At 35.7% G+C, this 27,251-nt stretch overlaps 1 protein-coding gene across 4 annotated transcripts in view; it reads left to right on the top strand.

Annotated features, from left to right (window-relative positions):
- Positions 1–23,673, top strand: part of SCLT1 (sodium channel and clathrin linker 1) — a 219,202-nt gene extending 195,529 nt beyond the window's left edge. For 2 of the 4 annotated variants that reach the window (XM_049631174.1, XM_049631176.1), the window contains exons 19-21: positions 13,281–13,359; positions 19,099–19,194; positions 23,206–23,673. In XM_049631174.1, the coding sequence (XP_049487131.1) occupies positions 13,281–13,359; positions 19,099–19,194; positions 23,206–23,268 (238 nt within the window). In that variant the 3' untranslated portion in view covers positions 23,269–23,673. Of the gene's footprint in view, positions 1–13,280; positions 13,360–19,098; positions 19,195–23,205 lie in introns of those variants that run through there. The other 2 variants (XR_007457905.1, XM_049631175.1) reach the window with 2 other exon arrangements.
- Positions 23,674–27,251: the final 3,578 nt, after the last annotated feature.

The raw sequence follows: 27,251 nt of genomic DNA, 5'->3' as shown, positions 1-27,251 counted from the left end.
TTTTACAGATTAAATCAAAAACTTCTATAGGAAAAAAAATGAGATTTGCCCTATGAGGTATCAAAGTATGTAAAGCTGTATGGTAGTATTGGCATAGGGATAGATAATTTGAACAGAATACAGAAAAATAGAAACCATGTAAAATTAGAAATTTTGTTCATGAGAATATGCCATTTCAAATCAACGGTGAAAAGATGCTGTTGGAAAAATTTTAAATCATTTAGAATATTCCATATATAAGGTAAATTCCAGGTAGATTAACAAGCTAAGTAAAAAAGAAAGTATTGGAAGAAATAAGATTATTTTTAGTATCTTGGAATGGAAAAGTCTTTGTAATAAAAACACAAAACCCAGAATGCAAACAAGGAAAATATTAACTGATTTAACCATAAAAATTAAAATTCTGTATGAAGAAAGGTACTAAACAAAGATAAAAGACAAATGACAAAAAATAAAATAAGGGATTAGTAGGCAAAAATCCATCAAGAATTCCATAATTATGAAAAATATTAACAAGCTAATAGATGGAAAAGTATGTGAACTAGCAGCTCACAAAAGGAGAAATACAAAGCTCCTTTAAACATAACAAATCAGGTTCAACCACAGTTTTCACTGAAGAAATGCAGATTTAAACAATAATTTTATTTTACCCAGCAAATAGAGAAAAATGTAAATGACAGTTATTACACAGTGTCTGCAAACACATGAATAAACAGGAATAGATATACAGTATTGGTGGGAGTGTAAACTGGCAAATCCCTTTTATAAAGTAATGTAGCAGTATCTAACAGATTAAACTATACATATCCTTTTGAAATTCCAAGCACAGGAATCTGTCCTAAAGAAGTACTTGCATATATGTAAACATATGGTAACATATTTGTCCACCTGTCCAATCCTTCACATCTTAAATCACAGCCGTTAAGGCAGCCTCTTTCTCTCTGGTTTCTCTGTCTTCAGTTTTATTCTGCTCTATCCCATCTTTCATACTGCTGTCAGATTATTTTCCTGAAAAGCAAATATGATTCTGGCCCTGCCTACTTAAAGACTTCTCTTTTACTCTTGCCTGTTAGTTTTTTATAGTCTTTTCTCCACCTTATTATCAGCAGTCTGCCTCTGTCCTTCACGTTCCTTGTGTTCCAGCCACACTGAACTCCTACCTCAATAAACAAGCATGCTCAGCCAGCCCTTTTTACAACTCCGAGTCTGCACTCCACATACTCATCATGTATTTATTGAATTTATTGTTCTTTAAGTACTGATGATACAGCAAAGCCCAAGGTCCCCCCCTGTTTTCTTTTGGGGTTTTTGAAGATAGCAGATTATTGATGGGAAGGTGGAATTGTTGAGTAAAAAAAATATGTATATGCTTAAAATCAAATAATCAAATAATCAAAGTATATGTAGAAAATTAAAATAAGTCAATGTGCTAATGAATGGGTGGATCCCTGAGAATAGGATCCTGTGAGAAAATAAATCTTTTTTTTTTTTTTAACGTTTATTTATTTTTGAGACAGAGAGAGACAGAGCATGAACAGGGGAGGGGCAGAGAGAGAGGGAGACACAAAATCTGAAACAGGCACCAGGCTCTGAGCGGTCAGCAAAGAGCCCGACGTGGGGCTCCAACTCACGGACCGTGAGATCATGACCTGAGCCGAAGTCGGACACTTAACCGACCGAGCCACCCAGGCGCCCCGAGAAAATAAATCTTAAGATCTAATGACAAAAAGTATCCTGTCATTGAAAATCAGAAGAAAGATCATCAAAGCAGACAGAACAGTTAGCGCAAAGACCCCAAGGCAGGAATATACTTGGTATGTTTGAAGTAAACAAAATAGTATGAAAAATAAAGGCAATAGTGACAGATGTGGGAAATGTATTATATTAAGTAATGCCAGGCACCACAGCAAACAAACTGATATCTCAGAGACTTAACAAAGGTTTATTTCTTGCTCACATTACACATCTGAGACAGTTTTACAAGAAGGCTCTGCTGGTAGAGATTCCACCATCTTGAACATATGGTTTCCTGAGATCACTGAAACAGGGAAAGAGAAGAATGGAAGAACAGTAACTCTTAACTAAGCTCTGAAGTGATATACACACATCATTTCCTTTTACTTTTATTGGCCAAACCAGTCATAGGGACCAAATCTAACTGTGTAAGAGTCTAGGAAATGTATATGGAACAAGCGGAATGTTTGGTGAACACTGTCTCTGCTGCAGACAAGGACCTGATCTTACAGGTTAAAGAGTTTTAAGTGTGTGAGGCACCTGGGTGGCTCAGTCAGTGGAGCATCTGACTTCAGCTCAGGTCACGATCTCACGGTTCATGGGTTCAAGCCTCATGTCGGGCTCTGTGCTGACAACTCAGAGCCTGGAGCCTGCTTCGGATTCTGTGTCTCTTCTCCCTGCTTCTGCCCCACCCCAGCATGCACTTGCTCGCTCGCTCTCTCTCAAAAATATTAAAAAAAAAAAAAAAAAAAAAAAAAAGAATTCTAAGTGTGAATGAAGGTCAGTGGTCAGTTATGAAAAATGTTACCTGACCAGATTTCTTTTTTTTTAAGACTACTGGGGAGAAAATGGAAATGGCTGAAAAAGCTAGAGAAAAAATTTAAGGCTATTGCAAGATTCTTGTTAAGAGATAGTGGTGGCTTTAGGGCACCTGGCTGGTTCAGTCGGTAAAGTATGCAACTCTTGATCTCAGGGTTGTGAGTTCGAGCCCCACATTGGGTGCAGAGATTACTTAAAAAGCGAGAGAGATAATGGTGGCTTAGACTAAGAAGAAAGAGAAAGGTGAATTCATTGGGAGTTTTTATTTTTTTAAGAGGTAATAGAAGGTGCTGATGGATTGGTTATGAAATATGAAGAAAAAGATAAGAATCAAGGATGATTCTAGAGGTAGCTTGTACATGCAATTTCTTTGTAGGAATGTCCTTTCCCAATTCCTGACCTGAAAAAGTTTTCTTCCTTCCAGACCCAACTCAAATGTCATTTTTTCTGTAGGACATTTCTAATTCCCCTGACAGATCAAGTCTTTCCTTTTTCTGTACTCCCATACTGGTTTTTTTCAAGTTTATTTATTTATTTTAGAGAGAGAGAGAGCAAGCACAAGTAGGGGAGGAACAGAGAGAGAGGGGAAGAGAGAGAGAATCTCAAGCAGGCTCTGTACTGTCAGCACAGAGCCCAGTGTGGGGCTCAAACCCACGAACTGTGAGATCATGACCTGAGCCGAAACCAAGAGTCAGATACTTAACCAACTGAATCACCCAGGCGTTCCCATACTGTTCTTCTTTATGACACTTCTTGAATTGTAGTATGACTGTCATTTACATGCATTTCTTCTGCAAGACCATGAGCTAACATCTTGCCTGGCCTATAGTCAGTCAATAAAATTGTATTGAATGAATGAATGAATGAATACACAGTATGTAATATTTTCATCAGAAAAATATTTTCTTTAGAAAATATTACATAATGTAAATAAATTCATTCTATACAATTTTATTGATATATACACATATGTATGTATACATATATATGAATATATGTGAATATATATGTGTATATGTATATATATATATACATATATATATATATACATATACACATAGATATATATAGATTACACAGTGTTTGAAGCCTAAGGAGTTTTCATCAGTCCTTAAAACATTATTCTTGGCTATATATCTGTGATGTTTGGCTGCCATAACTGCTTTTTTTTTTTAATAGAATGAGAGGCAGCTGCAGGTACTGGCAGATTACAAAATGCGTAATTACTAAAAGTAACTGAAGCATATTATAGTATAATTCAACAGAAAAAAAAAAACATCTGGCACATGCTATGTTAATTTGTCATAAGAGAGTTTCAAAGAAAGCACTTGCTGCAGCTGGCAGATCCATCATTTTCCTGAAACGAATAGTACACCTTTTGTTTTTAATTCTCTCGTATAATATAGACTAGAGCCTTATGTGATTTAATCTTTAGTCATCACTAAAGGATTTCAGGCATTGAGGAAATTTCCCCTGTGCTGTATCAACTAAAATATACATGGCTTATTCTTATCTTAAAACTGCCTCAATAATAACAGAATGATCTGAGCAATTATAGTAATTGATTATAATGCCTAAGAAATTGGCCTAAATTTCAAGCTCCCATTTCATAAGGAACCATACTTCTCTCTTTTTTTTATTTAAAGCATTTATGGTGTTTTCAAAGAAACTCATGCATTGTAGGGAAAACTTTGCTGTCATCCTCATAAGCATACTTTTCAGTTATTATATATGCCAGTGATACTAAGAATTGAAGCACGTTTTTAGTAGAAATTCTTCCTTTCAACATGTGCTAGGTAGGATATCCATTTCTATGACAGAAACAAACAGAAAAGGGTTAATTATTATAAAACAGGTTCTAGTGCCGACCTTTTTGAAATAATCTGTATTTCCAAATCTCTGCTGAGCATGTCGATAGGTACCTCAAACTCAATACATTTAAATATATTTCACTCCTAACCCAAGTTTTTATTTCATCCTGTATTTCCCATTCCATGACTGATAATATCTACCCATTTGCTCAAAAAAAACGCCAGAAGTCATCCTGAACTTCTTCTCCTTGCACCCCTGAATCAATTATTACTAATTCTACTTCCTAAATATCTCCTGAGTCTGTCCATTCCCCACTAATAGTTTAGGCTATCAACATTGCTCACCTGGATTACTGCTATAACCCTTAATTTACCACAGTCATGTCTCCTAACCTACTTTTTCTTGCTGTAATCAGCAGATTTTCTGATATTCAAATCCAGTCATGTGACATCTCTTCTTAAAGTACTTCAGTGCTTCCCCAGTGTATTAATAATAAAGTCTAAACTTACTGTCAAGACATAGAAGATCCTTTGCAATCTGTATTTCCTGTGTTTCCAGCTTTTCCTCTCTTACTCCCACTTCCACCTCCTAGTAACACTCTATGCCTTGCACACACTGAACTCCTTTCAGTTCCCTGAATTTATTATCCTTTCTTACTGCCTGGCCTTCACACATGGATTTGATTGTAACACTCTTCCTTTCCTTACTCTGCTTTTGTCCATCTAACTTCTGTTTCTCTTTCATACATCAGCTTAAAAGCCTACTTCCTCTGGAGAAACAGCTCTAATCCCCTAATCATCCCTACACATTCCCATAGCACTTTTTATAGCATTTACTACCTATATTATAAAGTAGGGGCTTTTCAGTATTTAGTAGTTTATAAATTTCACTAAGGCAGTAACTGGATCTTGTTCCTCCTTGTCTCCCTAGCACTTAGCATAATATATGGAATGTGACAGGCATTCATTTCAGTATTTGTTGAATGAATGAACTTTATATTCCCTCTATCTTATCCTAAGTTCAGGACTTAAAATTAGATGTTGTGAAGAAAATTCACATAATACTTTGTAACTTTGAGTTCCTTATTCAAATAACTTAAAATAAGCTTCCTGTGAATGATTTTTGTACATAAAGCTCTATCTCACACTCACTTCCCTAGTAGTAATCTCCCAAATTTAATATACCATTTGGTAGCTACTTTGAAAATGTAATCACTGAATTATCTAATTTGTTTTCTTGTGAGAGCAAATATATAGTGAAAACTTTGAAAAGGCAAAATACAGTGTATTAGAAATGTTATCATTGAATGTACTGGTTAACTGATTCTGTGGGGTTACCTAAAATTTGCCTAGGCTAAAAATCACCCTGTATGTTCAAGGCATTAATCTAAGCCTTGTGAATATAGCTCCTCTTTTAGAGCTTTCATTTTAATGAGGAGAGACAAATAGTCAAGAGGTAAGCCAACAAATAAGATAATTTTAGATGTTTTAAGTGGTATGAAGAAAACAGGTCAATATGATAGACAGTAACTGGGACGAGGCGGGACCTGAAAGGACTGCACAATTTTTTAAAAAGTGGTCGGAAAAGCTGGCATTTTAAACCAAGGCCTGAATTGTAGAAATAAACCAACTATACAAAAAAGCCAGGAAAGTATTCCAGGCAGAGGGAAGAATAGGAAGTACAAAGCTCCAGAATTAAGAGGAGTTGACCATGTAAATAAAGTATAGTCAGCAAAAAGAGAAGCTATAACATTGAGGAACCAAGGCATGGATTAGATCATGAGAATCTTGTAGGGCGTTTTAAGTAAAATATTCTTACTTTAAGTAAAAATATTTAAGACTATTTTAAGTTAAAAGAAATACAGGAGTGGGAAATCATTGGAGAATTTTAAACATCCTTAGATCTTTGAAAGAACACTTTAGCTATTGTGTAGAAAATACAGACGTGGCAAAAATTGAGTCAGGGAGACAAGATACTAGATTATTACAGAATTCCAGGCAATAGATAATAGTAGCTTAGAGCAGAGTGTTGTCAAATGGAAATGGAGAGAAGTAGACAGTTATAAAGTCTATTAGGAAGGTAGGACAAAACTTATTTGTTAAGTCAAATATAGGTAATGAGGAAAAGGGAGGAGTCAAAGATGATGTCTTAGCGTAGACTTGAACATCAGTAGACGGTGAGGCCTTTTACTGGGAAGGAGAAAACTTGGGATGGTATAGATAAGAGGTAGTTTCCATTTTGGACAGGTTACATATGAGGTGCTCATTAACATTCCTTTACAGTCATAGAATAGATGAGATCACTTAGGGGGATTGTGCAGATAGGGAAGGCAAGAACCTGGGAGTATGACCAAGAGTGCTCTACTATATCTATAGCTGGCCTGTGTGCTTTAGCTTGTGGTATTTTTAGTTAACTGAATGAGATTTGAAACCGTAGGATGAATTTCCTTTTTTAGTAGTCAGGTCTTTTTGAAGCCATACAAAAAGTTGAGATCACAATCTTTGTAATTACTAACCATTTTGCCACATACTTAGGATTAAATTTTTTTTACAGAATCTTCATTTTGCCTTTTAGGTCTTGATACTATATGATGCCACAGATATGCTTTACTAATATCTTTTGTAATTGATTGGGCTTAAGATATGAGGCAGTGTGACTTAATTGAGAGAAGATTTTGATTAAAGACTGAGTGTGAACCCCATGTTTTCATTGTCACTGCATGACCTTAGGAACATTAAATAATTTGAGTCTTAATTCCTTTACTTAGAAGATGAGAATAATAACTACTTTGCAAGCTTAAAGTAATAATAAAGTACTGTAGTAAAGTTAAGGTACAGTAACAAACTCTCTTGGCTGATGTCCACTTAATCTTATAACATTAACCTGTGAACTAAATTTCTGTGCAAAGAATTCTGACCAGTGTCCAAAGCATTCTCCATGCCCTTGCTTTAATTGACTTTAGTATTGTTATCTGTCACTTGCTTTACAAGTGTCCCTATGTTTGCTCCCAAACCAGGTTATGCCAGTTGTACTTGTATTAGAAATACATAATAAAACAGTGATACATGACTACAGAAAAAGTTATTATTTCTTTCAAAACTGAATTGTATACTTTGGAGAATTTGCTGTTGAAATACATTTGGACAAGCAACTCTAAAAGAATAGAGGGAATACTATAACGATTTAGAGAATTCTGTATTTGGATTGCTTGCCAAGTGCCTTTGAATGCTTGAACCACACTTATGAAGCCAGAAGTGGAAATAGTTATAGATGATACATTATAGATGTGGTTTTTGTAAGAAAGACATTCAACATTGAAACACTCCAATCAGTGTGGTCATACTTTAAAACATAGAGATCTAAAAACAAAACAAAAAAAACAAAACACTTTGTATATTCTAGACTAGAGGTCCAGACAAAATCCTTATCCTTCCTTGGGCCTCAGACCTCTTAAAAATTCAGGAAATCTATGGATCCTCTTCCCAGAAAAGATAAACACACAAGATATTGCAGATAGTTTCAGGGTGCTTGTGAACATACATATATATAGCCTGTCTGTGGACCACAGATGGAGAACCTTTGCCTTAGTTCCCACTATCCACCCACTTTCACCTCAAATTGATGAATTTGAGACTTTATCAGTGTTGATTATAATATTTTATGGAATATTTTGTAGAAAAGCACTGAATGTTTTCTTAATAGATACAGCATTTATTACTTTGCTAAATTATTTTGTAAGATTTTACTTACACAGAAGGCAGTAAATGAATTATATTTTACAATGTATTTTCTAAATTACATTTTGTAGGCATGACTAGGATTTTCTGTCACATATTAATTATATAAGTGAACTGAAAGTATTTAGGACACCGATGGGCTAAGCAGTTCCCAGTGTTATAAGGAATTCCTCATTCACATACGCTTACATTAAAATTGACAGAAGATAGGGGCACCTGGGTGGCTCAATCATTTGAGCGTCTGACTCTTGATTTCAGCTCAGGTCATGATCTCTGGGGTCAGGAGATCAAGTCCCACATCAGGTTCCACACTGAGCATGAGGCCTGCTTAAGATTCTCTCTGCCCCTCCCTCAATCACACATGCACAGGCGCTCTCTCTAAAAAAAGAAAAAAAAATTGGTAGAGGACAATAATTTTACCTTAAATCTTGTAACATATTGTATAATATACTAGAAATTATATAGAGAAATTGCATACAACTTCATTTAAATTCTTTAATTAGCATAAAATATTCTTTAAGTGCCATAATGTCGTACAGAAATGAAATGTCATCTGTCTCTTTACTTTCTGGCAGGCTACACTTAAATCATCCCTGATAGGTAGGAATGTTTCTGTTGTTTAAGATTTCCAATGAAGAGATTATATAGCTGTACTTGGTGAGTGTTTCAAGTGTAATACCACTGTGAAACTCTGAAGTCTTATTTTATGTTTATCCTAAATCACTAATGATATAGGGAACTTTCAATTATGTTCTCTAATGAAGAGAAAATTCTCATAGATAATACATTGAGTTAGATCATCCTCCCACGACTTTCCTTTATCCCTGCAGTGAAATATCCTGACAAAGAAATAAGGAGTTGCTGAAGACTGACAGGCAGACTCTAGGAGGTCTCAGGGGATAGAGTTGGCAAAACCACTTTTCTCTCCACCCTTTAATACCTTCTAAAATTTCAATCAGAAGTGAGATTGAAGGAAATGCATAACTGAAAAATAACCTTTTCTTAGGCACTTCGAATCCTTTGTTAGAAAGAACTAGAATATAAATAAATCTAAATAAAAAAAATAACCTTTATCTAAAAATATGTTTTGTGGTAGATTCCTCAGTAAATGTTTGTTGAACAAATAAGGAATAAAATTTTCTAACTGCCAGGTTTTCTACAGAAATTTAGCCATAAATCACATTTTTATTGATAGCCTGTATGTAAAGCACTGTGGTAAATACTATGGAAACTAAAAACAATCCCCTCTTTAAACGTTCCCCATTATACTTGGGGAAGTGTGTGTGTATGCATACATGTTATGTATGCATACACACACATATAAATGACTTGCATAATAGAGAATTGCTAAATGTCTTGTAACATAAAAGAAGTATCAAAGCTTTAATTTGAGAAGAGAACTGTCTGGATTAAAATGAACTGAAAAGGAGGTATAGAAAGAGAAGGGGGCAAAAGTGGAATCTTAAGAGTTTAAAGGGAAATCTAAAAAAAGGATACAGAAAATGACATAAACATGAGTCTAAAGGTGTTACATATATGGCTTGTATGTGAGACAGTGAGAACCTAACTGAAGTAGAAGATTCCTATTGGAGATAAGGTTGGAAAGATAGTATACAAAATTTTGGAGGATTTTGAATGCCACTCTCAGGAATTGGATTATTTTGTCCAATAGCAGAAAGCCACTGGAAGTTATTATTTAAGGAAGTAAATTATAAAAGTGACTTAGAGAAATACATTCATGATGTGTGGGTTAGACATGGAAAACCACTATATTAATTGAGTGCTTTTTGTGCAATGTGATGTACTTTGCAAAATTTTTTCACTTCATATTGAGAAGCCTGAGCATTTGGCTTTTGTAATAAATCTAAAAATTAAGTTATAAGAACTTGAGTTGTGATGCTAAGGCTCAATAAAAATGAAGAACGGATACAAGAGACATTGCAAAGGAAGAGTCTCTTTAGGGAGTCTCTTTAGGGGCAAACTAGATGTTGCATTTAAGAGAAGGTAAGAAATAGAGTTGAGGTGGTTTAACATAGGCAATGAGGGCAAAGATGTCACTGATATAAAAATTTAGTGTCAAGGGGCACCTGGGTGGCTCATTTGGTTAAGCATCCCGACTCTTGGTTTCGGCTCAGATCACAATTTCAGTGTCATGAGTTCAAGTCCCACATTGGGCTCTGTGCTGACAGAGTGGAATCTACTTGGTATTCTCTCTCTCCCTTTCTCTCTGCCCCTTCCCTGCTCTCTCTCTCTCTTTCTCTCTTTCAAAATAAATAAACTTAAAAAAAATTGTTAATTGAGTGGCAAGATGAGAAGTAGGTTTTCAGGGAAAAATCAAAAAGTTTGATATTAGGCATGTTAAATTTGAATATAACATTTTAGGGAAGAAGTCAGAAATAAAGCTATATAATGTGTTAGGTTTTTAAGTGAATTTATAAATATTTATATTCCTAGGATGTCTAGTACCCAAACTCACACATATATATTCTTTCACATATTCATTCAGCTAACATTTAGCAATTGCCTGCCATGTTGCAGTGTAGGGGAGTGGTTAAGAACACAGACCTTGGAACAAAAGGGCCCAGTTTTTGAATCCTGACTCTACAGTTGGACTAGCTATATGACCTAACTTTATTTTTAAATTTCTCATTTGTTTAAATTTTATTTTATTTTATTTAACTTGATTGTTAAAATTCTCACGTGTTTAAATTTTCTCATTTGTAAAACTGGGGATCTCATAGGGTTATCAAGAAAACTAAATAAGTTAATTTAAATAAAACACCCAAAGTGCCTGGCATATAGTAAGCACTGTGAAAGTGTTTGCTGTTCTTATCACCGTCATCTTCACTATTACTTGCCAAGCTCTGTTGAGTACCAGATTGTAAGGATACAAAGATGAATAACAAACTTGCTGACCATCCAGTGGGGGTTACAGAGCTTGATGCACAACAGAATAAGTATTTACATGGATTTAAAAGAACTTAAAGTTAATAATTTGATCTTTGTGGTCTTAAATTTTGTGGAAAATCACTATTTAATAGTATTTGTTAGAAATTATTACTATCATATAAATTATGGTTTTTTTGATTTTTTTAATGTTTATTTTTGAGAGAGAGAAGAGCACAAGTGGAGACTATCCTATAAATTGTCATGCGTAAGTGGTTTAGGCATCAAGTTATGCAGAAGGTGTTTTCTGAAAAGGTTTTATATAAACTGAATGTTGGCTAACTTTATAAATGGGATCACTGTATCATTTTAATCTCAGTATTACTCAAAGGTTATTTCTCATCAGCATTAATGTGCATAATTTTACCTTTAATTAATTTGGCCTAGAAGACTAGCCACGTTGGTCATTTTGCCTCTCTTTGTTATATCATGTTGAGGAGCAGCAGTGATTTTAAGCTACACAAGGTACTTTTTGCACAGTGATTTATTCCACATTATTATTACCAAAATATAGCAAAGATAAAACATTTGGGTTTGTCTGTCATAGAATCCATGATAGATACTCAGTCTTCTTCCTCATTGTCAGTGTTCTATGTGGATGAAGCCACTGAGTTAGAATAAGGCATTTCCCTCTGAGTTCTATTATGGCAACAGCTATGTGTTGCTCTTAGCCCATAGTGTTCAGTAAATATTTGTGGAATTGATTTGTGGGTGACATTATTTTTTGTTCTCTCCTATGTATTTATAACAGATTGCTTGCTCAAGATTTTAACTATTCATTCAAATGTAGGACACCTGAGGGGCTTACCAAGTTTTTATACCATGCAGCTCATTTGGAAAAACTTTAAAGCTGAAGTTATTTTAGAAGTGTTAATTTGTTGATTTATTTAAGCAGAAGTAAGGTCAAAGATAAAAACTAGTCCTGAATTAACAGAGTATTTTAATACTCAGAAATTTATTTGGTCTTTTAAAAAAAATTGTTTTTAATGTTTTATTTTTGAGAGAGACAGAGACAGTGTGAGTGGGGGAGGGACTGAGAGACCGAGAGACACAGAATCTGAAGCAGGCTCCAGGCTCCAAGCTGTCAGCACAGAGCCCAATGTGGGACTCAAACTTATGAACCATGAGATCATGACCTGAGCTGAAGTCGGCCACTCAACCAACTGAGCCACCCAGGAACCCCTAAAATTATTTTTGAGACTACATTGTATCTACTTTTTTTAAGTTATGTGTATGTTTGTTTGTTTGTTTGTTTATGGAGGAGAGAGAGAGAAAACAAGTGGGGGGAGGGGCAGAAAGAATCCCAAGCAGGCTCTACTCTGTCAGCACAGAGCCCAATGTGGTGCTTGAACTCATGAACCATGAGATCATGACCTGAGCTGAAATCAAGAGTCAGACACTGAACCAACTGAGGCACCCAGGTACCCCCATTGTACCTACTTCTAAATTGAGACTCTTGAACAAAATACCTTTGGCCAAAAGTAAAACAATGCTTATATGTTGGATTAAAAACAGAAAAGAAAAAAGACAGCCAGCACAATGCATAGGATAAACCCAGCTATTAAAGCATAAAGGATATGAATGTATAAAATATAGCACATATACAACCAAAACATAAATACCAATTCTGAATATACTACACTGAAATGATGTTGGAGTGATTAACATTACCTTCAATTTCCAAGAACTGAATTCCTCTAAGAAGCACTGTGTATGAATCCTAAAAATGCATACTCTAGCTAAGAATCACGATAGCTTATGAGATTAGACAGTACCAAATACTGTATCTGTTTAATGTGGATATATATTCATTTTAATGCCAAATAATACCTCAAGATAATAATATTGAAGACACTTGAGCACTTTCTGAATATATGGTGTGGGTTTTTTCCGCTTTTGGTGGTAAAATATACATAAAATTTAACATTTTAACATTTTTTAGTTGTAATAAAATACATATAAAATTTACCATCTTAGTCATTTTTAGGTGTACAGTTCAATAGTGTCCAGTGTATTCACATTGTTGTACAGCCAGTCTCCAGAATACATGTGCATTTTATAAAGTAAGGAGTCCTGTAAAATATAGTCTATTAATCAGAGACTTTATTTTGCACATAAGATAATTTTGTTCAAAACATGAGCATATATCTCACTAAAAAGGATTCTTTTTTGTTACATTTTTGAACAATTATATTAATGGCTTTGGTTGGGGGGATGTCTCTTGATTAATAGGAGTGAGCTGAGTCGACAGAAACTTCATACCCAAGAGCTGCTTTCTCAGCTGGAAACGGCAAATGAAAAGGTAGTTGAGGTAAGATAATGACTCTCCCGGGAAGTACTTTCTGCTGCAGCCTGATACACATGTTATAGAATTTTACCTGAGCCAACTCCAAATTAATTCTACTTGGAAATGACCATACAGATGTGAGTATTCCTTGTAGAGAAATCATCCATAACCCTAAAAGTCCACATTTTATAATGTGAATAAAAGCTTTGAAAGTCAGTGATTCATCATATGTAAATGACAAAAGGTAGAGCTCTTATTTCATTTTCACCAATATAACTTGTGCAGTGTTGCAGAAAATGTGTTAAGATCCCCTTCATTTCTAAGCGTGTCTAAGATTATATTTGTTAGCCCATTCCTCTTATTTTGTTTTAATCCAACACAAAAGATATGTAGTAATTACTTTTGCCTACTGAAATACATTAAAATACTCCTTTAGATTAATGCTTTATTTTTTTTTTAATGTTTGTTTATTTTAGAGAGACACAGAGAGCACAAACAGAGGAAGGGCAGAGAGAGAAGGAGACACAGAATCCAAAGCAGCCTCCAGGTTCTGAGCTGTCAGCACAGAGCCCAGTGCAGGGGTAGAACTCACGAGCTGTGAGATCATGACCTGAGCTGAAGTCAGCCGCTTAACCAACTAAGCCACTCAGCCACTCCTAGATTAATTAATGCTTTAGAGCTAAATGCAGCAAAAGTTCACCATTTTTCTCTTTGAATCTTTAAAAAAAAAAGTTAACAATTCTAGATTATGATTAGAGCTTTCTAGAACTCTAGTTCTTCATTTGATGTTCTAATGTCAAATGTATTTGTTGGAATTTCATTAATAGGCTATTATGGTCTGCTGTATTTTTGTGGCCATCTATAAAAGTCACAGTGAAATAATTACTCTCAAGTTTCAAAGCATTATAAATTGATATGAGCCATTTAGGAAACAAACAATAGCCATTAAAATACTTACTGTAGTTTTTGGGGCGCCTGGGTGGCTCGGTCGGTTAAGCATCTGATTTCAGCTCAGGTCATGATCTCACGGTCCGTGAGTTCGAGCCCCGCGTCGGGCTCTGTGCTGACCGCTCAGAGCCTGGAGCCTGTTTCAGATTCTGTGTCTCCCTCTCTTTCTGCCCCTCCCCTGTTCATGCTCTGTCTCTCTCTGTCTCAAAAATAAATGTTAAAAAAAAAAAATACTTACTGTAGTTTTTTACTTCCAGGAATCTGTACTTAAGGAAATAATTTAAAATATGAAAAAAATAAATGCAGATATTCAACACAATAATGTTAATAATATTAGAAGATCAAAAGCAACCAAAATGATCAGTTAAAAAAGAACAGTTGTATATATTATGATTTACCTAATCTAGACTGTGCCTTAACCATGGAAAATGTATGGTTAAGCATGGAAAAATGCATATTATATGTAGTCTGATGATAACCTATGAAAATGATTATTATAGATGATGGGATTTTTTCCCCCAAGTTTTTTCTAGTGTTAATGATATACCTTTTAAATTTAAGAGTATATATTTAAATATCTTGGTAAATTGAAACAGCCAATATGGTTCTCTTCATAAAATTTCATTTTGCTTTTGGGCACAATAAAATATATAATAAGCTCATTTTAGCAATATATTGTTATTTCAGCACTTTTCATTATTAGACATGACATTCACTGTTATCACTTATATGTTAGGGTCTGGGAACGATGTAGTTGTTCATAGAAAATGTGTTTTTCTTACTGTTCCTGATTAGACTGGTATTACTCTCTCAATTTAGACAGGTGCCAGAAAACTACATAAAAATTCTAGTTGTACAAAACTTTTCTTTTTTTAGGCTAGTAGGTATGGAGAGCACTAGTACATTTTTTTAATTGATAATTTCTTTGAACTTGTCTCCCTGACAGCATATTATGACAGATTTATATTCATGATGTCAATATAGTTTCCTGAGGCAGCTCTAACAAGTATTACAAACTTGATGGTTTAAACAACAGAAATGTATTGTCTCACAATTCTGAAGGCCAGAAGTCCAAAATCAAGAAGTCAACAGGATGGGTTCCCTCTGAGGGTTCTGAGGAAGAATCTTCCATGCTTCTCTCTTACCTTCTGGTGGCTTCCAGAATTGCTTGGCTTGTAGATGGTGTTCTCCTTGTGTTTTCCTGCAGTCTTCCCCTTGTACATGTCCGTGTACAAATTTTCCCTTTTTATGAAGATACTAGGCATATTGGATTAGGATCCACCCTAAAAACCTTAAAACCTCACTTTAATCATCAGCAAAGACCCTATTTCTTTTTTTTTTTTTTTTTTAATTTATTTTGAGAGAGAGTCCATACATGAGCAGGGGAGGGGCAGAGAGAGAGAGAGGGAGAGGAGAGGGGAGGGGAGGAGAGAGGGGAGGGGAGAGGGAGGGGAAAGGCAGGGGAGAGGGAGAGGAGAAGGAGAGGAGAGGAGATCACCAAGCAAGCTCCATGCTCAACGTGGAGCTTTACATGGGACTCGATCTCAAAACCGTGAGATCATGACCTGAGCCAAAATCAAGAGTTGGGCACTTAACCAACTGAGCCACCCATTCCTTGAATTTTAAGTGAACTTTAAGAATGGCAATGTTACAGGGCATCTGGGTGGCTCAGTTGGTTAAACATTGGATTTTGGCTCAGGTCATGATCTCAGAGTTCATGAGTTTGAGCCCTGCATCAAGCTCTGTGGTGACAGCTCAGAGTCTGGAGCCTGCTTGGGATTCTGTGTCTGCCTCTCTCTCTGCCCCTCCCCTGCTCGAACTCTCTCTCTCTCTCTTTCTCTCTCTTTCTCTCTCTCCCTCTCTCTCCCTCTCTCTCTCTCTCAAAAATAAATAAACATTTAAAAAAAGTAAAAGAGGGGCGCCTGGGTGGCTCAGTCAGTTAAGCGGCCGACTTCGGCTCAGGTCATGATCTCGCGGTCTGTGAGTTCGAGCCCCGCGTCGGGCTCTGTGCTGACAGCTCAGAGCCTGGAGCCTGTTTCGGATTCTGTGTCTCCCTCTCTCTGACCCTCCCCCATTCATGCTTTGTCTCTCTCTGTCTCAAAAATAAAAACGTTAAAAAAAATTTTTTTTTAATAAAAAAAATAAAAATAATAAAAATAATAAAAAATAAAAAAAGTAAAAGAATGGCAATGTCTCAGTGTCTCTAGAAGCTTGCTGTAGCATAGTAGTTACTTTTTACTTTGAGAGAGACAGTATGAATGGGGGAAGGGCAGAGAGTGGGGGAGAGAGAGAATCCCAAGCAGGTTCTGCACTGTCAGCGCAGAGCCCAATAAGGGCTTGAACCCATGAAACTGCGAGATTGTGACCTGAGCCCAAATGCAGTCAGATGCTTAACTGACTGAGCCACCCAGGTGCCCCTGTAGCATAGTAGTTCTAAATGCACCAGCAGACAGCATCAACACCAACTAAGAACTTGGTAGGAGTACATATTCTCACAACTCATCCCATCCTACTGAAGTTTTACTTGTGAGGCCCAACAGCCTGTGTTTTCAAACTCCAGGTGATTCTGAAGCGTGATCTAGCGTCTCAAGGGTAATGTCAAATATTGAAAATCTTGTTCTTAACCTCTGATTCACTTTCTTTGGTAACACATAGAGGGGGAAAAGAACAATTTAGTCAAAGTATAATTTTAAAAAATATTAATGTGGAGATCTATCTTTGCATTTTATAAGGGGTAAAATGATATTCAGATTTTTATCCAGATCAGCCAGGAGAAGGTCAAACTTTCACTCTTCACAGATGACATGATACTTTATATGGAAAACCCAAAAGATTCCACCAAAAAACTGCTAGAATTGATTCATGAATTCAACAAAGTTGCAGGATATAAAATCAACGCACAGGAATCGGTTGCATTCCTATACACCAACAATGAAGCGACAGAAAGAGAGATCAAGGAATCGATCTGATTTACAGTTGCACCAAAAACCATAAAATACCTAGGAATAAATCTAACCAAAGAGGTGAAAAATCTATACACTGAAAACTATAGAAAGCTTATGAAAGAAATTGAGGAAGATACAAAAAAATGGAAGAAGATTCCATGCTCATGGATAGGAAGAACAAATATTTTTAAAATGTCGATACTACCCAAAGCAATCTACATATTCAATGCAATCCCTATCAAAATAACACCAGCATTCTTCACAGAGCTAGAACAAACAATCCTAAAATTTGTATGCAACCAGAAAAGACCCCGAATAGCCAAAGCAATCTTGAAAAAGAAAACCAAAGTAGGAGGCATCACAATCCCAGACTTCAAGCTATACTACAAAGCTGTAATCATCAAGGTACTGGCACAAGAACAGACACTCAGATCAACGGAATAGAATAGAGAACCCAGAAATGGACCCACAAACATATGGCCAACTAATCCTCAACAAAGCGGGAAAGGACATCCAATAGAATAAAGACAGTGTGTTCAGCAACTAGTGCTGGGAAAACTGGACAGCGACATGCAGAAGAATGAACCTGGACCACTTTATTACACCATACACAAAAATAAACTCAAAATGGATGAAAGACCTCAATGTAAGACAGGAAGCCATCAAAATCCTCGAGGAGAAAGCAGGCAAAAACCTCTTTGATCTTGTCCACAGCAACTTCTTACTCAACATGTCTCTAGAGGCAAGGGAAACAAAAGCAAAAATGAACTCCTGGGACCTCATCAAAATAAAAAGCTTCTGCACAGCAAAGGAAACAATCAGCAAAACTAAAAGGCAACCAACAGAATGGGAGAAGATATTTGCAAATGACATATCAGAGAAAGGGTTAGTATCCAAAATCTATAAAGAACTTATCAAACTCAACACCCAAAAAACAAATAATCCAATGAAGAAATGGGCAAAAGACATGAATAGACACTTCTCCAAAGAAGACATCCAGATGGCCAACTGACACATGAAAAAGTGCTCAACATCACTCATCAGGGAAATACAAATCAAAACCACAATGAGATACCACCTTATACCTGTCAGAATGGCTAACATTAACAACTAAGGCAACAACAGATGTTGGCGAGGATGAGGAGAAAGAGGATCTCTTTTTCATTGTTGGTGGGAATGCAAGCTGGTGCAGCCACTCTGGAAAACAGTATGGAGGTTCCTCAAAATAAAAATAGAACTACCCTTCAACCCAGCAATTGCACTATTAGGCATTTATCCAAGGGATACAAGGATGCTGTTTCGAAGAAACACATGCACCCCCATGTTTATAGCAGCACTATCAACAATAGCCAAAGTATGGAAAGAGCCCAAATGTCCATTGATGGATGAATGGATAAAGAAGAAGTGGTATATGTATACAATGGAGTATTACTCGGCAATGAAAAAGAATGAACTCTTGCCATTTGCAACTATGTGGATGGAACTGGAGGGTATTATGCTAAGTGAAATTAGTCAGAAAAAGACAAAAATCATATGATTTCACTCATATGAGGACTTTAAGAGACAAAACAGATGAACATAAGGGAAACAAAAATAATATGAAAACGGGGATAAAACAGAAGAGACTCATAAATATGGGGAACAAACTGAGGGTTACTAGAGGGGGTGTGGGAGGGGGGATGGGCTAAATGGGTAAGGGCCACTTAGGAATCTACTCCTGAAACCATTGTTGCACTATATGCTAACTAACTTGGATATAAATTTTAAAAAATAAAAAATGATATTCAGATTTTGTATTGATTATTCCACAAAACCTTTCAATGTCACATACGGATTTTTAACTTATTTACTTTATATTTCCCCTTAACAGAATGAAAAACTAATTCTGGAGCATCAAGAAAAAGCCAACAGACTTCAAAGGCGTCTAAGTCAGGCAGAACAGAGGGCGGCTTCAGCTTCCCAGCAGGTAGGGAACTTCCTCATTATCCCTGGTTAGTAAATAATCTGAGTAGATCAAAGATAAGTAAAGTTCCTCAAAAGCTCCCAGAGAACTAGTAGTTTTATTTTTACTTGATTAAACTGTTTAAAATTAGTCTTTTTAATGTTTGAGATTGAAATAATAAACTTTAAAAACAGAAATAAACATGGTCTCCTAAACTGACACCAAAATCTAGACCTCTGCTGCCAGATTGGTAGCCACTAGGCCTAAGCAGCTGTTTTAATTTAATTATTAAAATTAAATAAATTACAATTTGAAAACCTCATTAACACTGGCTGGATTTCAGATGCTCCTATGTAACTATGGTTCTCATATTGGACAGCATAAATAGAACTCAATGATCACAAAAAGTTCTCTTGGACAGCACTGTTCTAGAATTTTGTTCTAAGCATGTATCACTGACAGATTTGTAAGTAGAAAACATCACTTTGAGTGTAATGCTTCAAACTGCAGTAACTTTGTTTTTATTGTAGTTTTAAATGGAAAATTTTACTTGGCCTATAGGTTACCTTCATTTAATGTGCATTTGTATATAACCATATAAATCTAAAATACTGTCTGAAAGTTATCCATTGGGAAATAGACTGGAAATGCAGAACATCAATAAAATACAAAGGGGTAATTACTCATAATTTATGCACATCATATAAAGGAAATGCACCATTTGTTCTAAAGTAGGAGCAATAGTCCCTCCTATTAGGAACAATGTGAGATCATTTAGTGATTATAAAGATAGGCTGGAAACCGTTTAGATAGATAGATGGATAGATATAGATAGGCAGAGAAACCAAGTTACTACATTATTAATTACATTTGTTTATAAAAACTGTTTCAATCAGGGGTGCCTGGGTGGCTCAGTCAGTTAAGCGTCCGACTTCAGCTCAGGTTTGATCTCATGGTTTGTGAGTTCGAGCCCCATATTGGGCTCTGTGCTGACAGCTCAGAGCCTGAAGCCTGCTTCGGATTCTGTGTCTCCCTCTCTCTGTTCCTCCCCAACTCGCTCTCTCTCTCTCTCTCTCTCTCTCTCTCAAAAATAAAGATTAAAAAAAATTTTTTTAAACTGTTTCAATCAAAATTAATATTATGTACAGATATTACAGCATTTCATAATAGTAAAGCAGCTCTAAATACTCATTGAATTCAGTTTATGTATGTGATATTTGTAGATTTTTTTTTTAATCTACTTCTGATTTGAACATGGCATGGCATTTAAGAAAGTGCAGTAATTTGCCCTTCTGTTCTCCTCCCTCTCGAAAGTAATTAGAGGGGCGCCTGGGTGGCTCAGTCGGTTAAGCGTCTGACTTCGGCTCAGGTCATGATCTCACAGTTCATGAGTTCGAGCCCCGCGTCGGGCTCTGTGCTGACAGCTCAGAGCCTGGAGCCTGCTTCACATTCTGTGTCTCCCTCTCTCTCTGCCCCTTCCCTGCTCATGCTCTGTCTCTCTCTGTCTCAAAAATAAATAAACATTAAAAAAAAAAAAAAAGTAATTAGAGCTTTACCAAATAAACTTATGAACTTACGAATGAATGTAGTAAGTTATTAATCATTCAAGAAACCATTGTTTTGGGTGTCCCGGGCAGTAACTTAAGAGTGGATGTTTTAGTGTCAGGCAAATAGCCTGGTGCCATTAAGTAGCCATGTGATTTGGGACAATTTCAACTTTTCTAAGCCTCAGTTTCTTCATGTTTGATGTAGTGTAATAACACCTCCCTTACAGAGTTATTGAAAGATCAAAAAGATTAACACATATAAACACTTAGTATAATCATTAAGTGGTAAGTATTTAGTTATATAAGAAAGTAAATTTCTATATCACAGTCCTTAAATCTTCAAGTTTACCTTTTTTAAAGAATATGGTAAAGAAAATGCCTACTTAAAATTAACTACCTTAAGTTCTATAGTAAAAAGAGTAAAGTTACAGAACCTTAACTGGATAATCCAGTTTGGCAACTAGTTTAGTCTCCCTCCTGACAGAATTAAACCCAAACAGTGCAACATTGATTTTTCTTCTGTGATTTAAACTCTCTAATGACAGACATTTCACCATTCTCTTTATGAGATTTTTTTTTTGATGTCAGTAACCACTTTACAGTTTTTTTCCTTAAGCTTTTCTCCTTCCATCCCATTTTCATTTGGAGATGAAAAGTAATCACTGAGCATTCTCCCCATCCACAGAAAGGAATTTATACCCTGGAATTAATTTTTGTTCTGTTTTAAATGAGTTCAAGTTATAAACTTCCTTTCTTTAGACATATTCGGCTTTTTAAATCTTTATCTTTGCTTTCTCTGGATTCTAATTTTCCCATTTTCCCCTAAAAAATGGAAACTGCTATTAGACTACCCTGCTAAGGGCCTGATATTTAATGAAAGAAAGGAGTTGAAGAATTACTATTTCCTCTACTGTGTACATCATACTTACCAGTGCAGCCCAACGTCATGCACAAGCCCTGCATTGTACTGAACCCTCCATGTTCTAAATGTGCTATTCTGATGAACTTTTTCTGTACATTCTTCATCCATCTTTGGACTGTGGTTATATGTTCTAAATGTATCAGTCTAAACTAATGAAAACCCTACTGTGTTCTTTTGACCATAAAATCAGCGTGGTGAAGCCTTTCTAAGCAAGAACACAAAACCTAAAAACTATGAAAAGAAATTAATAAATGTGAACCATGTAAAATTTCAAATATCTGCATTTTAAAAAGCCATAGTCAATGAAAAATTGAGAAAAATATCTGCAATACATGTGACAAAAGCAGTATCTTTTATATAAAGAGTGACTAAGTCAACAAAAAGTTCAACGTACAACAAAGAAAACCTATTTGCAGAAAAGGGAAGACAGATGGCTTCTAAACATCTAAAAAGATACTCATCCTCATTCATAAGACAAATACAGGATTAAACCATAATTGCATACCATTTTTCACCATTTCATGATCATGTCAGATCATGAAGTTTGTTAATACATTAAGCTGGCACTTCCATACATCACTGATATAAATGTGTATTGGTGCAGTCTCTTTGGAGCCCAGTTTGGCAGTATCTCTCAAAAATTGTAATGTATATATAACCTTTGACCCAGTCGTTCTATGAGTTTATTCTGCCCGTGGTGTACTTGCACCTTGGCAAGTCTGCAAGGAAACATGTAAAAATAGTAATTGCAACATTGCCTATAATTTTAATAGATTCAAAGCCATCTAAATGCCCATCAATAGAAAGCCAGTTAAATTATGGAGTATCCATACCAGGAAAAGTTTGCCACTGTTAAGAAGAATAAAGTAGATCTCACATGGAGCTATTTGTAAGGTAGGTCATTTTTAAAGAAAAAAAAAAAAGATAAAACATATATAGCCCTTTATCATTTTTTTTTTAAATAAAAAGGCGTGAGGAAATACATCCATCTATTCTCATTTAGAATGTATTTCTAGAAATAGAAAACGGAAGTAGTGGTTGTATCTGGTAAGAGGGCTATAGAATGAAGGACAGCAGTAAGAAGACTTTTTTAGGATGTATATACTCTTTTGTACTGTTAGATATCTTTCCAGGTGTGTATAATGTCAACTCCAGTTGATATTTAAAGACTATTTTCCTATTAGACCTTTCTTACTATGATTTATCATCCTCTCATTACCAACCTTGTATTGTGCTGGCTCACAGTTTGTATTTTACCCACTTTTCTAATTAGCTTTTATGTAGATATTTTTCATTCATCTGTGAAATATGTTTTGGAATTCTAAGTACTGTATATCATTCTGAGCTATGGAATGCTGTATTTGACATGCATATCTCTAGTGTAATACAGGTATTTTAAAGACTCAAGAGTAAAATAGAAAGGAACACACAAAATAACCTCTTCCAGGACCCCTTCCAGTCAGATTATTTGCAATAATTGTAAGTTGTGATGCATTATACTTTGTATTAGTGTAAGATTTTCCATAGAAAAAGTAACTACTTACTGATTGTCTATTTTAATTGCAGCTCAGTGTGATTACAGTGCAGAGAAGAAAAGCAGCCTCCATGATGAATCTGGAAAATATTTAAAAATATTCATAGTTCACTCTCAGAACTTTAGAATTGGGAAAACTGTTCGACTAGAAGTGTATTGAAATGGTAAAAACCCATAGAGAATGGTTAAGGCTTGTGTCGTTTTGCAGAAGCATTTTCCATTCTGTTTTGAGGGGTATGGAAAACAGAACAATGACAGCTTCCTGTAAGTAAAGAAAATATAACCGTATATTGAGCTTCAGTGGAGAATAAAGCCAGCTGGGAAGAATTCATTGCCTTCATCAACGTGTCTATTTTTTAATTCTCCCTTCCTTCCTTTGGAAAAGCATAATAATTTTTAAGCTATACTAATCATGAGAAAGACAATGCTAGAATTTTAATATTTCAGGTTCCATGATTTGAGAATTTTACATCTAATTGTTACTAACTCACTTTTTAAGTTCCCAAGTATCCATTTTATTATAAACTCATAAATGTAATAAATTATGCACTTTCTAAAATGATGCAGTCATGTATTTTAATGTATAATTGTAGTGATTCATTTTTAATTTACACGATTTCCAGTTTTTATCAAATATTTATATTTAAGAATTTGGGAGGTTTTGTTTTTGTTTTGCTATTACTCAAAGCAGTACTAACAATAAATTCTGAGAATGCATGGGCATTGAATATTGCAGTCTAGTTGATTTTCATAGGTCTAGTTGATTTTCATAGGTCCATGTAGTTAGCTATTCTCTGCTTCTGGTTTGAACTTGGTACACCCTGCTCTCTGGTGATTACAGCACATGAGTTTGCATCTGGTTAACAAGTTAGGAAACTGCTGCAGTAGTCCAGATAAAGGATAATGAATTGAGTTTGAAGTGACATGAAAACATTCATGTGTAAATATTCACCCAGGCAGTCAGAAGCTTAGGACTGGCTCTAACAAACAGATAGAAATGGGGTCTTTGGCATGGTGCTGAGAATTGAAGCCATGGGGTATAGGAGCTTGCCTTGGGACTTTATGGGATGTGGCTACCTCTTTCCGTCCATTTCTTTTGCTCTAGCTCTGATGGTGGCCTTCTTTTACTTCTGTCAACACATCATCCTTCCTCCCCACAGGATTTCTGTGTGTACTTTGCCATCTGCACATTCTTCAGATCACTACTCAAATATCCCTGCCTCAGAGAGCCTTCCAGCCTCCAGACTAGATTAGGTCCCCTTTTACTTCTCGTAATAGTGTGCTGTATTTTTGATTCATAGCACTTGGGAAAATTTGTAATTAACTTTTTGAAATTTTTTAATATCCACTCCAACAGTCCGCAAACTCCTTGAGAGCAGGATTCATGTCTGCTCCCCTTCATTGTATTCTTAGTACTCAGCATAGTAGTTTCTGGCACACGGAGGGTATTCAATAACTGTTCAAATTCTGAAAAATAATTTTTAAGGACAGGACCTTAGAAGATATCTTCATTTGTTGAATGAGCTCAGGGAGAGGAGTCATTGAAGGAGACTAAATAGGAACAATGAGAGGGCTATAACCAAGAGAATCCAGTATGATTCTCTAAAGAAGACTGAAGGAGGGCCAGGACTAAAGGAGGGGACAAGTGGTTGCTAGTGTCAAATTCGGTGGCGATATGAAATAGTACAAGTATGATAGTTAAATGATAATTAGGCACTTAGCTTATTTTCATTTTCTAGGAATTTTTCATTTGATTCTCTAATGGGAATTCCTTCCTATGTCACTCACAGAGTAATTTCCATGTTAAGAGTTATGTTCATATTCATGTATATAGAATATAAAATTTATTCTTAAAAACTTTTAATTAGAGAAGATGTTAGAATTATACAAGAAAGATGAGACTGTAGGAGGAAGCACTTCAGAAATGAACATTATAGACAAATGGAATCTGATTATCATCCTTTCTCAAAAAGAAAATCGAACTTCCCAGACTCATTTCCTCAAGGTAAATCTTTCAGTGTAAGCACTTTCTCCAAACTTTGGCCATGGGCACCTACTCTTTACCTTTTAAAATCGATAACCCTCTCTCCAGTTGATCTCCTTGAATACTTAGATATTCTCCAAGTAAAGCTGAGGCTACTAGTCAGACAATAGGCCTTTCTTACCTCTGCTGAATTCGAACAGACTTAAGCTAGGTTTACCAACAGAACTGAACATGCGTGGTTATTTTTCTTTCAGAAAAGTTTGTTAGCTAATGATTTCAATGTAAAAATGTAGTGGAATTTTTGACATTTCTCATATTGGTCAGTCAGTCTTGTCTTCATTTACAGAGACATTATCATTTTTCTGTGAACTGTATTTTAGGCGATAGGGGAAATGAATAGGAAAGAGTGAAAAGAAATGATGTAAATCTGAAATTAAGGACAACACAGCTAGTTCATTTTATTTATTCATATTTCTTTATTTGTGTCTCCCTGAGGAAGAAAGAGATATGATTACCTCTTCTTCCTTTTGTATACAAATATGCAAATTGGGGCAGCCAACAATCTTCTAATTTCTCCTCTGGTATGAGCACTGTAACTACCCCAAATATGGGAGAACATTAGCAACAATTCAGCCATTCGTTTATTCAGAAAATATGAATATTTCATAGCTACACAGTCTGCCAAGCCAACTCGCAGACAAATCAAGGAAGAATGAAAAAATACTTTAAACATTTTAGTATAAATTCTGTTCTTTAACCATAATGTATTTCATCGGTTTTTCCAGAATAGCAAATCTGTAATGGGCTTTTTTACAAACATTTTAATCAAAAATAATGATTAGGTTTTCTTAGTTTATTTAAAAATGTATATATACATATAGATATGTGCACAGTGAGGGGAGAGACACTGAAATACCCCACTGTGATGTATGAAATCTGTCCCTCACCAGCCCTTAAAACATGTACAAATATGTGCCTTTGGAGCAGTGTTAACATTCTTAGTATTTATATAGAAACTAAACAAATATGTATATACTTAAAAAAAAACATAGGATGGGAAGGCATCTTTAAGGTATTTTTTTTTTTTTTACAACACTGGCACCCACCCAGCTACCGAGAAAACAATCTACACTGAGTAAGTGGTTTTGTAGCCCAAGGGTTCACCACAAAACATGCACATGTGCCCCACATTCCGGTAGACACCCCCATGTACTAGCTCTAACACCACTCTCATTTCTTCCATTCAAGTATATTGGAATGTAAGCATGTGAGAATAACATTATGGAGCTAACTTTGTATTTTCTCTAGTTTCTTTCTAAATATACATTCTTAAAGTTCACTGCTTTATTTTTAGAGAACAGATTAGTGCTGTTACCCTGCACCTCTGTCTAAATGCACTGGGGCTGGAGGGGGTGGGGGTACTCTCCCTTGAGATGGGCCAGTCTACTTTCCAACAGTCTGACCATTAGTCTGACCTTCCTTACCTTACCTTAATGTGTCTTCCTGCCTTAGTTCTACCTTGTGCAACAGAGTAAGTCTAAACCATCTTACAAGTGGCAGGTCTTCAGCCTTTTGAAAGTAATCTTCATGTTCTGCCTGCACGTAAGTAAACATCCCCATTTCCTCAGAGGAGTTGGTTTTGAGTCCTTTTGCCAGCCACCCACTGGTCTCTGAAAGTGCTCTGATTATCACATATGCTTCTTCATTCATTCAGTAAATATTTATTGAGCACCTACTTTTTACACCAGGCATGCTTGGGATTTATCAGTCTTATGCCCAGAACCAAAAATTATATTCAAGGTGTAAAAAAACTACTCCCTTGTTCTGAATCATGACTGAGAGAGAGGTGGGAGAAGCGTAAGTGATACCTACCTAAGTGTGGGGGAAAAACATGTATTAGAACCTCCAGGGGACGGATGTGGTTCAAACCACATACCCTTCCCCTTTTCCCAACCCCCACAATAGTCTGACATGGTCTTTTATGGAAACATGCTTTGAGAGTTATTATAGTTAGTGATTCTTGGATATGTACATGTAATTTCTCATTAGTATTTAGAATGAGAAAAAAATTATTCTACAATGTGTACTTCCATT

Source organism: Panthera uncia, chromosome B1 (genome assembly GCF_023721935.1).
Source record: "Panthera uncia isolate 11264 chromosome B1, Puncia_PCG_1.0, whole genome shotgun sequence".
NCBI classification, from domain to species: Eukaryota; Metazoa; Chordata; class Mammalia; order Carnivora; family Felidae; genus Panthera; species Panthera uncia.
Note: the sequence above shows the minus strand (reverse complement) of the source record. Positions and strands in the feature narration are given on the sequence as shown.